This window comes from Didymella exigua (genome assembly GCF_010094145.1).
Source record: "Didymella exigua CBS 183.55 unplaced genomic scaffold M421scaffold_60, whole genome shotgun sequence".
In the NCBI taxonomy this organism is placed as follows: Eukaryota; Fungi; Ascomycota; class Dothideomycetes; order Pleosporales; family Didymellaceae; genus Didymella; species Didymella exigua.
This window is the reverse complement of record NW_022984834.1, coordinates 31,680-44,156: the sequence shown is the minus strand read 5'-3', so window position 1 is coordinate 44,156 and position 12,477 is coordinate 31,680. Positions and strand designations below refer to the sequence as shown.

Sequence of the window (12,477 nt, the reverse complement as noted above, 5' to 3'; positions counted from 1 at the left end):
TAATGAGCATCACGTTAATCAACAACGTTTGCAGGCTTTGGCGCGTATAATGGGCAATATAATGCCCTAAACGTACTTAGCAGTAAGTAGAGAAGCGACAGCGGCGGTCGGCGTGATAGCTCAGCATTAATCAGCTAGTGTCCTCCATTGTATTCAAGTTGTGTAATAACGTTAGTTAGTTGATGCATGTACAGGACGTCGCGGCCAGAGTTAAAGTAGATTAACTCTGATCAGCAGCGAGCAAGTCCTAAGACACTAGTTAAGAAGCCTTCAACGTACGCGACGTGCGTTAGCTCCAGCATTAGCTGTCTATGTGGTGTACAGACAACAAGTTCTATTATTCCCCACGCGGTAATTAGGATACAGGTATTGCCAGTGTTAATAGAACAACGTTGTAGATTGTTACTTGTCCTCCTCTAGCCTTTCTATACCTCTGTGTTAACAACGTGCGTATTAGATCCTAGATTAACAATCTATTAATTGCGTAGTTTAGTCTAAGTAATTTTATCAACAGCTATTGTTGTAAGAGATCCTATAGGCTTAGTGTGAGCATTAATAGCAATAACAACCTCATCATTGTGGTCAACTTAATTGTGCCTGTCGTGACTGCTGTGGCTGTTGTGGCTGTTGTGGCCGTCGTGGCCGTTGTGGAGAGGCTTAAGTAATGGGCCAGTTAATATCACGAACGTGTCAGTGTTGACAGGTGGCTTACTATTATCAACTCGCAGTGATCTAGTGTTCTAAGGTTGGCGGGTTAACTATCTCGCAAGAGCAGCCTTAATGCGCGTGTTGATCTTAGAGTCCTTCCACGCTTCCTTAACCTTGCGTACAGCCTCAGCTGCAGGCTGATAGGTCTTCAGACGTGCTAGGTGGCGTGGATTTAGGATAAAGCAGTTAGTGTACCAATGCTGCTTCCTACATACGCAGGTAGGAATTAATTGTGCACTGTTATAGTGACTGCAACTAGTTAATTAAGTCTTAGTTGGCTTTGTGATTCTAAGCTTAGCAGCAGAGACTGCCAGGCCTGTAGATTGAGGCTTTGTGCGGCGTAGGTATGTGGTCATCTCAGCAACGTATGTCTCAAGAGATGAGATCTCTGCAGTAGTGCCACGCGCTTCATGTTTGAAGATCTCGCGTAGGCAGGACGTAGCATATTCCTGATCCAGAGCCTTGCAGGCGATCAGAAAGTCCTCTTGCGGTCGGTTGCCGTCAGTTTCCAGCAGCGTGATTAATTTGCCTTGGGTGGTGATGTATACCCAGTCAGTGAGCCATTGCTCAATCTTCTTTGCAGCTTGTGGAGCAGTCTTAAGAGTGTTGTACTTGTCAGCAAGCTCACAGCGGCGAGTTGCGTCAGTTGGACAAAGGAACTTCTTAAGAGCGACTAGTTAGTTGTAGGGTGTCTTGTGATCCTTAATTAGGTGGATGTAGCATACAGCAATTGTCTTGCTAATGTCTGTGTTCAGGTTGGCTAAGGCCTTCTTCTAGGTGCGGTACTTAGAGCAGCAGCGCTCCCATCAATCACATTCCCATTAGTAAGACTCTTAGTCGTCTGCAGTTAGGTCAGAGAGCCTAGTAGCTCCAGCCTGGTAGTCGATGAGTTAAGGCTCAGTAGCCTCCGTCAGCTCAGGGAGAAGCTCCCTAGCTACGTCAGGATTAATGTACTGCCAGAGACTGTAGCGGTTGGCAACGTCTTGGCGAATAAACAACTAGGTAAACCAGTCGTCAGGTGTGTTGAGTATAACAGCGACACGCGTTACTGCAGGATTAGACTCAGCAGCCATTACAGAGGCTGTAGTTGTGTATGAATGGATCTAGGCAGAGATCCAGGCAATGTGCGTTGTGGGTGGACGCGGTAACAGGTGCGCTGTGGTAGACGCGGTATAGCAACATGCGACTCAAGTAGAGTGACGATTGCAGCAGCAGGTGAGAACAATCCTAGGTTGCAGCCAGGCTCATAACTATCGCAGTGAGTGCAAGCAGTGCGCAAGGAATTAAGGATTAAACTGAGGTTGTATTTTTGTGAAGCTACGAACGGTACATGTAGGTAAGTGATTGTAAACAGCGCTAGCCCTTGCTGGCATCGCGCCCTCACCAAAGGTGAGTTGCGACTGCAGAGGCTGAGAAGGAGAGGTCCTAAACCGCGACAACCTCCGTCCCCAACGACTACGGCGCTGTACACGCTGCGTGCACCTCCTGAAGCTCACTCTCTCGGACTCCAGCATTCCTTTTAGCCGGAACACTGATGACCTCAGGCGGCGGTCCTGCTTCATGAAGGTCCACTGCGCTATATTCTCTGCTCAAGAGCGGGCCACTGCACGTCAAACGTCCGTCTTCAGGGTAGGCTTCCTGAAACCTTTCAATAAGTGTCACAAACGGAGCATAGTGGTGGGATAATGAGCTCGGCGGTCGCCCAGGCTTCACCAGAGCTACCCTGTCGAAGTTCACATCCGAAATTTGAGCGTCGATCTCATCGCGGCTATGTGGCAAGGGCTTTCAAGACAGGCTGTAGAGGATAGAAGTTCGACTAAAGTGAGCTAAGATACCAGCGAGAGTGGCGGCAGTCATGTATTCTTGCTAGAGACCCTGTGTTGAACGCCCTCTGTGAAGAGTTGCTGAGTTACATCAAACGGTGTGCAAGGCTTGTTAGGCCGCCGCTAGGCAAGGCGCCGCTCAAAGAGATAAGGCCGTTGTTGTGCTCAGAGCACAAGCCCGCCCGAGAAGACCGCCTCGTTTCCTTCCTTTCGCAAGATGGATCGAATGTCTGCTGCGTAGCGTCACGTTATGCAGGAACAGAAGTCGGGCCTCTTGAAAAGGTTCTATTCTACAGACTAGCCAGCATTGGAAGTGCTGCTCATGACTAAGTAGCCTTGTTCGAACAAATAGCCGCCACTATGAGAATGAAATGGTATAGACGGGTGATGGTCAGCAGCGGGATAATCTTCCAAGCCGGCCGTATAGCAATTAAGGGATACAAGGATGAGAGCGAAGCGTTGGTGTCATGTAGCTTACGCTCTTGGGTTTCATCACTCGTCAATAGCGACGAGTGTGTAACTGGGGCCAGAGCTTCCGAGTGGTCTCTTTAGCACTTGACTTGCAATAAGTGGGCGATGCTAGGCTGCAGTCGACTTACTCGGTCGTGGTGTGCGTACGTCTGCTGTGTCCATTTCGAGCTTGCTTACCGCAATCCATAAACCAGCCGCCGCTTGACAATCAGTGGGCTGGAGAATCTCTGTTGGTGGTATCTCAAATACAGTGACTGTACTGGCCTACTTGTTATCTGGCCTACTCATAACTCTCCTGTTTCGTCGCGATTTTCTCTGTCTTCTTGTTCCAATGCATGCTTGAGCAAGGGAATGATGCAACGTTTACTTACCGTAATCGCACTGAGCGAGGCAATTCTGCACCTTGTGATACTAGGCAGGGTTCTTCATAGAAGACCACTCGTCACTTGGAGGAGGTGAGGTACGGCGTTGGCATCTCTTCGCCGCGGGCTGTGAGCCACAACAAGGTTGAGCGCGGTATGACATGGCGCGCGGCTTTTCTTGCGGCTTTGTACCTGGAGGACACGAAACTTTAATCAACACGCAAATGCAAAAGATAACCACAATTGCACTGCTAGTCAAGCCGAAACCGCGGTGGTTGAGGCTACCTGCAAGGACATCGCCCGCGGCGAAAGTAGGCACTTTAGCAAGCTTTGTAATGTTGATGGTTGCAGAGCTGTACTGCAATCGAGTGAAGTTCTCCACGAAAGAAGCGAGACCATTGATAGGTTGCATGACAGGGCCAATCGGGAGCGCAGCAGATTGGTTCCCAAGATCTCGATGCTCAGCAGGAAACTTGCTGTTAAAGACCAGCAGCCGAAGATGGCGACGTAACAGCAAGAGACTGGTATTGTAGAAGAGATAAATTACGATGGATAAGAAGCAGAGAATAGCAAAGACGGAGAAGAGTGTGGCGAACAGCAAGGGGGGTGAGTGTCAAGACGTCGCTGTGACCAGAGGGATCAAAATTGAATCTATGCAGACCGCACAACGGAAGCTGGAGCTCTGTAAGACTGATTACCACCAGAAACAGCATCAAACCTTGGGCCCAAGGTTTGAAAAAGGCAGGTCGACGTGGTCGTGCAGCTGCCCATGTCAAGATGAAGAGCACGCGCGATGCTGACTGAAGGTCTAGGTGACAATGGCCCTTTTGCGTCGTTGATAGCGCGCAGCATCAGTATGTTAATATGTTGAAGGGAAGGAAAATGTCACTACTGTAGACCGCAAGCACGGAGAAGTCTCAGACAGTGTAGTTATGCAAAGATTCTTGCCACAATGAATGAAACTGTGGAGCTCATGCGGCAAAAGTCCCATCAGTAATTACTGTCATGTTCTCCACGGCTTGTATCGCAGGCCAAATGGCGGTACCGCTGGTATTTCTCTTGTACTCATGGAGGGCGGTATACTGAGCGCAGCCGGCGAACAAATTGAGCACGGGAACCAAATATCCGGCTACCGCGGCCTATGCATGGCTCAGTCCTGCTCGACGCTCTTGACGAGGCCAAAGTCAATGCAATCTTGAACATAGTATGAGAAGATTAGCATGGTCTCAAATCGCGAAGATCATCTACGCTGGACCAACTCAGCTCTAGACAGGGATGGAGGAGCTGTATCGAGAGGAGAGGCTGTGACTCTAGAGGAAAATCATCTCAATGGCCAAGCCGATGGGGTGCATGAGGTTGGGTAAGTAGAAGGAGTTGAGATTGTAGTGGAAGGTCTCAAGAGCTGGTCGAGCGAGAATATGTGTTGGCCGGGGTGGGGACGGAAACGAGTAGTTGTGAGGAGGTCTTTCATGCTCGGGTCTCCTGCGTGAGGAAAGGGGAGAAACTGTGAGTATCAAACATGTTGGTGCCTGGACTTGAGTTCTGTCTAGAAATGGTGTTGAAGCTGCAGGAGGAAGCAGTCTCAAGCGCGCGGCGCAAAGCTCGGCTGGGCGGCGAGCTGGTGAAGGTTAAAGTTGGCGTTTGTTTTTCCTGGTGGAGAAAGCGCCGTTGTATCACCTAGTTAAAGGCCACCAATGTGTTACATTGGGACTGTTGTGTGTTCTAGGCGACAGGCCATTTGCTCGAGGTTACTGCCGTGCTTATGCCCCGCATTGTTCTACTAAGCCTAAACTCGCTACCGTTACCTCTAGAAAACATCGTCTGTCACCAAAACCCCCTCTCTCCCCGCAGGAGTCACGACAAAAGAGGACCCTCACGAAATAACGTGCCATCTTAGTGTGATGTCAAGGCGAAAAAGCATATCATGTCGCCTAACACGTGACTGGAAGCAAGGGATGACGAGGAAAGCTGGAGAAGGACAAACACATAACGTGAGTGGCGGAGTGGGCGCAGATATGCGGACCGATGGCAAACGCTTGACAATGTGGGCTGCGTATGGGGAACGAAGCTATGGTATAGGCTTATAGCGGACAGCAATACTCAAGCAGGACCTTCGACCCTTTAGTCTATTTTCCCTGATGTACCCTTCAGGCTAGCCATGTTTCAGCTGGCTGACCTACAAGGATTTGCGAAGGCGACTGAAGAGAACTTGTCCTGGGCACAGTGACGTTGAGGACAGTAGCGAAAGCGGAGAGTTACAGAAATCTGTTGAGAGCAGTGTTTGATGATGCCAGGTTGTGGACAGACCCGAAGCTGGCAACATTGACATGCGACTGACGGGTATATGCAAGAGCACTCTGAGCTGCTTGATAGCATGCTCAAAGTCGAGGTGGGCGGAGAGAAGGAAAGGCAATATGGGCTCTGCACGCCTACCGGTCTAAACAACGTGTCCACGTCAAAGGTCTTTAGGGGGGAGACTAGTCTCGTCAAAAGACACAGCCTGAATCCCGTCGTCGCCGTCGCGGATGCCACATGCAAGTGCTCGCCTCAGAACCAACATGACTGGCACTACAACAGGCCACTCACGCATGGTGTCTCTCTCTTGGTGACGCCTATGAGCGCCACGAATGACCATGACGTTGGAAACTAAAATCTGGCTATCCAGGCAACGAAAGTACCACTTGGTTGATGTTAAGCACTTCTTCCAGCTCTGTAGTTCATGACTCAATCAACTCTATTCACGACCTGACGTCCCTGGATGGCAAGACTAGTCCACAGCAGCAACACGAACGACGATACAAGGCTGGAAGACACTGCTAGCGTGTATACTACTGCAGCGAGAGATGCTTTCCACACCAGGATCTGCAATACCTCGTGCACGATCTATACTGCTCAGCCAATACTCTGCGAGTCACGCCAAGAAGCGGGGTGCTACATTAAAGACATCGAACTGATCGTGATCTGCTTCGTCATTGCCAAGGCTTTGGGAGTGTAATCACTACTCCAACAAGTCTCAGACTGAGGCAGCAGCGACGACGGCACCTAAACCTCTCGCGGTCTGAGGAGACTCCGGCACGCCAGACTTATTGTCACCAACTCAGAGCGTAAGTTTTGACTGTATCACTTTGCATGGAGGAGCGGGTACAGGGCAGCGAAAATGGCATGCTCCGTCACGAAGAATCCGATGAGAGACAGTCCCAGCATTCCTAATCAGCCTGGCCACGCGGGAGCTTGATCTAACGCTACCTGGGGAGCCACGAGACCAGCATCACCAGAAGAGCCTACTGCAGCATTGCGTCGCTGTTAACAATCAGTAGGCAAAGACCACCAGAGATGGTCTAACAGATCACTGGTGTTCCTACGCAGCCGCGTCTGGAGGAAGGAGGTCGAGTAATGCAAGCCAGAAGGAGACCATCAAGAATGGGTTCATGACTTTAAGTCGCGGCCAAACTAGGTGCAGAAGGAGAGTTTGCAGCGATGGGCAGTTTCAAGGAGACAAATGGCACTGGATTATGATGGCCACGTTTAAGTCTTGGAAGGCGGTCTTTGAACGTGCCGTAGGCTAGCAAATGACGCTGCTAGACACGGTCCCAAAGGCCAGTACAATTGACCAGGCAATGTCTCTCGGATGGCCAGGCTTAGCTGGCTACAGTGAAAATAAGAAATCTGGATTCTCAGTAACAGAATTACAGCATCTTGGTAGCTCAGCGAAACTTTGACAGAACCTAAACGCTTAGTAGTTCTTGCGGACGGCGGCTTGGCCAAGAACTTGGAGCTGGCGGGTAGCAAGCGGAGAGAAGGCGGCACACTGTGGTAGTTGGAGGATTGCAGCTTATCTAACGACTGGTCATGTCAGCCAGATTGCCTCTGCAGACTCTGAACAGCGGTCCCTTCCTTCCTGTACACTTTTAGCCTTCTCTGATAACACTGATTCAATTTTTAGCAGCGAACAGCGAGTCTACGTCATCCACGGCAAAAGAAAGCGACCATCCGACGCTCACGTCTTCGATGCCGAAGCGACGGGAGCTTTGAAGGACATCAAACACGCTTTCTAGCCGCCCCGTAGGTGGGGCCAGATCATTCTATATGTTGATAGCTGTTTAGTAATTTGTGGCATGCAGTGCAAAACCCTGAAAAACAATTAATAAGCATTCCTCACACCTAGAGACCAACAAACCAACAGAACATACAGGTACGCTAGTCGACACGCAATACCAGATTTCTAGAAAAAATTAGCTGGATATACTATAGCAAACAATGCCGCAAGATCAAAGCTTCGCCCCTCTGAAGACGCCGATGTTGTCAAGGATGTGAGCCACATCACTTACCCCCTGGTTCTCCCAAGGCAATTTTGCAACGACGGTCCGGCCTCGCGGCCTGAAGCAACGACTATCGTTTTGACGAAGCATTTAGCTCAGAGAGACTCCAAATATCACGGTTGAGCTTCTCCTCAACCTGTAACTTGGTAAGCTGTTGATGGAAGTTTTTGGTTTTCATAGTAGGGGCTGCTCACGCGCATAATACCCATACGTCTCTCTTAATTGAATACTACCGCCGCTGGATCCGAAGGCGCTCACCGCACAGCCTCTACGAACGTGATAGTCTACTGGGAAGCTAATGGCGGCGCCTGCAGAAGCGTAATCGAACTTAGAAAAGCCAGGCTAAAATAGCGTAACAGTCCACGCCGAGGCTGTTCTGTAAACCTGCACTGATTGCCTCACTGATTTTCACTGATTTTCAGTCCTCGCTCAAGGCGAAGCTCGCAGAGCGGCGGACATTTGGCATCACTCAAGACGAATTTCGAGACCAAGAGTAAGGTTGAAGACGATAAGGTCGTTTTCAAGGGGAGGGCAGCAACGAGAGCTCGGGTGAAGATGCATCCTTGGTAGTCGAAGCAGAACGCCCGCACCACAGCCGGCACGCACACTAAGATCAACTAGGTCATGCCAGGGATGACAATACGCACAGTCCTGAGCACGCAGCAGCCAAAAGGGGCTTAGACCATGACATCGAAGATGCAAACATGGATGCCATCGATGACACGGACGGCCTTAACCAAACGCCGAGGATGTGGATCCTGCATACTTGTCAGGCTATGGCAACTTGCTGTAGTGCCAAGGCGACCCAAACTCTGCAAAGGAAAATGTTGCTGTGGCGAGAAACGCCGACATCAACGGTGAGGTTGCCAAAGTCTCTACACAAATGTTCCAAAAGCAAAGACTAAGCGCTATAGCGATAGACGAAAGCTGGTCGAGCTTCGAGCAGGAAAGTTGTGCGAGTAGCTTACGTTCTTCACTTGATGATTCATAACAAACTTTGCGACTTCGCGAGTTCGGAATACGCTGCGCGAAAACATTGGGAAAACGCTACTCTGTGACAAGGAGGCGAAAAGAACATCTTGGGACCAGATCAATATTAACTTGAGCGAAGCTACAACAATTGCGAGTCACCTTCATCGTACCGATAAGCTACTAAAACAGTGTTTGAAACCGTAAGCTTGCCTCCTCTGCAGCGTGCTTCCGAAGCTCGAGCAACTTCTGCCTCGCCTTTATGTCTTCCAGCTCTTTGGTGTAGGTTCTGTTGAACCTCTCTGCGGCAAGTTGGTATTGCCGCTTCTGCTCCTGGAGCTTTTGAGCGCTTGTGGCCTGCCATGTGGATAGGATCGACTGAGCCTTTTGCACGCTGGCTGTGGAAACTTCTGCTTGCAATAGCCGCCGCTCGAGAAGCCGCGTTTGGCTGATGACTTTGCGGGTAAGTAATTGTTGCGCGGTAAGGGCGCGGTCGGTGTGATGTTGCAAGAAACTGTCAGCGCGAAGAGTCTCAAGACTCGATTGGTACTCGCGCAGCATCGCAAGACGAGTTGTGGCTACTTGTATCGATGCCATGAGTTCTGTCTTGTCCGTTGTCAAATTTTCGAACGTTTGGTCCATCAACGAAGAGATTGTAGGTAGATGCTCTGACGACAAAACTTGGAGATCTGAGCAGCTCCTGACAAGTGCTGCAATGTCTATGTGCGAATCGGCTTGGTTATCTTCGGCAGGCAGCACAGCAGGACTTATGAGAATCAGTGGCGTGCAGCCTGTGGCATCAGTTGCGACTAGAGCCTTGAAGAAGCTCCGCAACACAAGACTACCAATGTCCTTGATGTTGGCCCGAGCTGCAAGGCACAACGTGAAGTACATTGTGTAGACACCGCAGCTTCCTGGACTATCCTGTTGCGGGATGCCTGATGAAGGAGTTGCATCGGTCCATGGTCTTGATTCTGCATTTTCTGCAGCGTCTAGACCACTTGTCATGTTTCTGATGATGCTCATGACCTCGGATTTCCGGCTCTGTGTGATCTCGATCTGAGGGTCGAACACACGGTATCGACGTTGTTGGTTATCAATTTCGATGAGAACCCAGTGGCGCATCCTGTCTTCTCCGCTCTCTGGCTTCAAACCGACGGTCAATGGTAAGTTGAATGGAATAAGAAGGAATCGGTCGTCGAAGCTCGTCGGCATTGTTGGGCTCCAGTCATCCAAAGAAGAAAGGCAGCTCAGGCTGCCAATGTCATACAGCCTGCTTGTTCTCTGCGTCATGACTCGCTGGAGCACCGTAAACACAGTCAGATGACTGACCCAATTGTCATCGGTGAGCTCGCTCGCGCTGAGGAGGTATGCGTCTGATTCTCGGATATCCGACCGTTGGTCCAGATGTGGGGCATTGGGATCAGAGCTTAGCCTGATGCGGTCCAACGGCTGAGTTTGCGGAGATGAATTTGGTTCGGATGCTCTTGATTTCCTACCTTGCACGGAACGCGGCAAGGCGTCTGCGTCCGTGATGTCGCTCTCGTACGTTAGCTGTGGTTCAGCAAACCTTTCGTCCGCGAGAGGGTCGTGCACTGCAGCCTGAGAACTGCTTGGGCTTGCTGGATAGATGTATGAACTTTCCCGAGTAGTAGAACGCGATGGTGTAGGCGCTTCATGGAGCCCTGAATCTGCGTGTTGCGCTGCCCGTGCCTGTTCTGGAGTATCTTGCAATGTGCGTGTCTTCTTTCTCACCAGTAGGCTTGCGACGACTGCAGTATTGTCGAGCTCGCTTCCAGTGCGTTTCGCCGTGTACTCGGACGTTGATGTAGTGCCTGCTCTCTTGACCTTGTTCGGCTGCAGCTGAAGTCTAATATCTTGTAGATCTGCGGTTTGGAGGAGCCGAGAACCTGTGACGTGAATGGCTGTCTTTTTGCCGGTCGGACGCTTCTTCCTCAACACTTCTATAGCAGCTTGCGAGAACACCTCAAGCCGGAAGTGTTTGGCCAGGTACACCATATGCTGGCCAAAATTCTGACTCCACTGCTGCGGGATATACGCGCCTCGGCGCCAGAGTACCTCGAAGCAGTTGCTTCCCCAATTTTGCATCGCCGTTGACATAGCAGGGCTCGGGCTTCTTGGGAAACAGTGATCTGGAACAGGCAAACCATCCGTGTCATTGGGACGACTACCAAAGATCTCATTCTCATGTACAGTCTCCCATAGTTGATGTAAAAAGCTATCAACGGAAGCGCGCTGTGCACGGATCGCCTGGACGGTTGCGCGTAACGTTGTTGCCCACTCTTGATGCGTGCGTGCTTCCTGCAGCCTTTGCAGCAGCGATTCGAATTCATCTGGGAGCTTGTCCTGCGAACGAAGGGAGGGAGGCATTCCGCCGGCAGTATATGGCGTAGTGCTGGTCGAGCCGAGGGAGTGTAGAGGCAGTCGGTCAACATCACCGACCCAATCGGGTGGATTAGCGCGCGTGCAGCAGGCAGTCGCGATAAGTTTTCGCGGGTGCGACATAACAGGCATGCGCGACCTCAGGACCACCTCCACGATGCTTTACCTATGTCCACTCAAGGAGTGATGATGTCTTGACATGACTGTTATATTTGAAAGCAGCCCTCTTCTGCGATCTCAATTGCACCTGCATCACATTGTCGCGCGAGTATTTGACCATGTCGCGCTTGTCTGTAAGCGGAGACTTCCAACAACTCCCGCTACAGTGGCTTTTATTACACGCGTCGTCCAGTGGACGGAATCAATGCCATTCTGTAGGTTGGTAGAGCAGCACTTGCCATCCTTCTGCTGATCTTGGTGTCTTAACGGTGTCGGACTGCGGGGATAGACGCCGATATGACCGAAGCGATGTGCGGAGTTAATAATGTGTCAAGCACATTCGAGGGCCTAAAGTTGCCAGGCAGCGTAGTGGCCGGCGGGCATATGGGACAGATTGGGAGTCGCAGCCATCGAGCAGCTCGACTTGACGACTCCGCAGGCCCTCTTACTAATGTGGCGCTGCAGATGACATAAGCAATCTGTGATTGGCTCAAAGTGTGGCGGAGCGTCTGCTCGACGAGATAACACAAGCTGCCGATCGCCAACCGCCGGCCGCCAACCATGCGCCTTGAAATACACGCTGCCAAAGTCCACCCTAACAACAATTGCAGAACGAATAAAATCTGCAGGGCGCGAACATCGTTACAGATTATTCTGGCTCACTTCTTTCACTTCCCGCTGCCTGGCAGACCGTACCTTGCACCTCTTCGGGGAACCGTCACGTGACTCCGGTGCTGCTGAATGACGAGACCATGTCAAGAAGCTCACGTGTCCAACAACGCCAGAGAAAAGCTACCGTATCCCAAGCCGATGACATTGCAAGTCAAGACTGCGGACCCTGTTCTCAAATTGCTGGGCCAGCGCGCAATCGCCTGAGTCCTGCCTCAGATCTGCAAATTCGATTCATCTGTGCTCCGTAACCTTTTACCTCCCCGGCACAGCCAATCAGACAAGGCTCACTACGAGTCCTGCGACAACGGTGCACACGAGACTTTGCGAGAGCCCTGGTCGAGGCAAGAAAGGGAATTGCCTCGTCATCTGCTCGTTTGTCATTCGCGATAGACGAATGCTCCAGCATCGCACTTCGCTTACCGTTCTCGCCAACTTCAATCGCTGGCAACTCTCGACGGTCGCCCTAGAACTTGCAATTTGAGTGGACTTATGTAACCACGTGGGTGAAGTCACATGATATCTTGTTGTAGAAGGTACTGCCCAGTGGGCAAGTGCACTTACCTCAGAGCTGAGAGCTCCGTACACAATCAT

At 50.9% G+C, this 12,477-nt stretch overlaps 2 protein-coding genes across 2 annotated transcripts; both read right to left on the bottom strand.

The window, feature by feature from the left end:
- Positions 1 to 971: 971 nt before the first annotated feature.
- M421DRAFT_10234 (uncharacterized protein) lies at positions 972 to 3,164 on the bottom strand (the record flags this gene model as incomplete). Its single annotated transcript, XM_033586761.1, has 2 exons — positions 972 to 1,291; positions 3,131 to 3,164. 2 exons carry the CDS (start codon positions 3,162 to 3,164, stop codon positions 972 to 974), a joined length of 354 nt encoding a protein of 117 aa, XP_033443028.1.
- Positions 3,165 to 8,766: 5,602 nt separating this feature from the next.
- Positions 8,767 to 11,594, bottom strand: M421DRAFT_426508 (uncharacterized protein). The gene has a single exon (XM_033594419.1). It carries the CDS (start codon positions 11,185 to 11,187, stop codon positions 8,836 to 8,838), a length of 2,352 nt encoding a protein of 783 aa, XP_033443027.1. The 5' UTR covers positions 11,188 to 11,594; the 3' UTR covers positions 8,767 to 8,835.
- Positions 11,595 to 12,477: the final 883 nt, after the last annotated feature.

What these genes read in the sequence shown, in the direction of transcription:
- M421DRAFT_426508 (XM_033594419.1), bottom strand. Translation starts at nt 11,187, where the DNA reads ATGCCTGTTATGTCGCACCCGCGAAAACTTATCGCGACTGCCTGCTGC.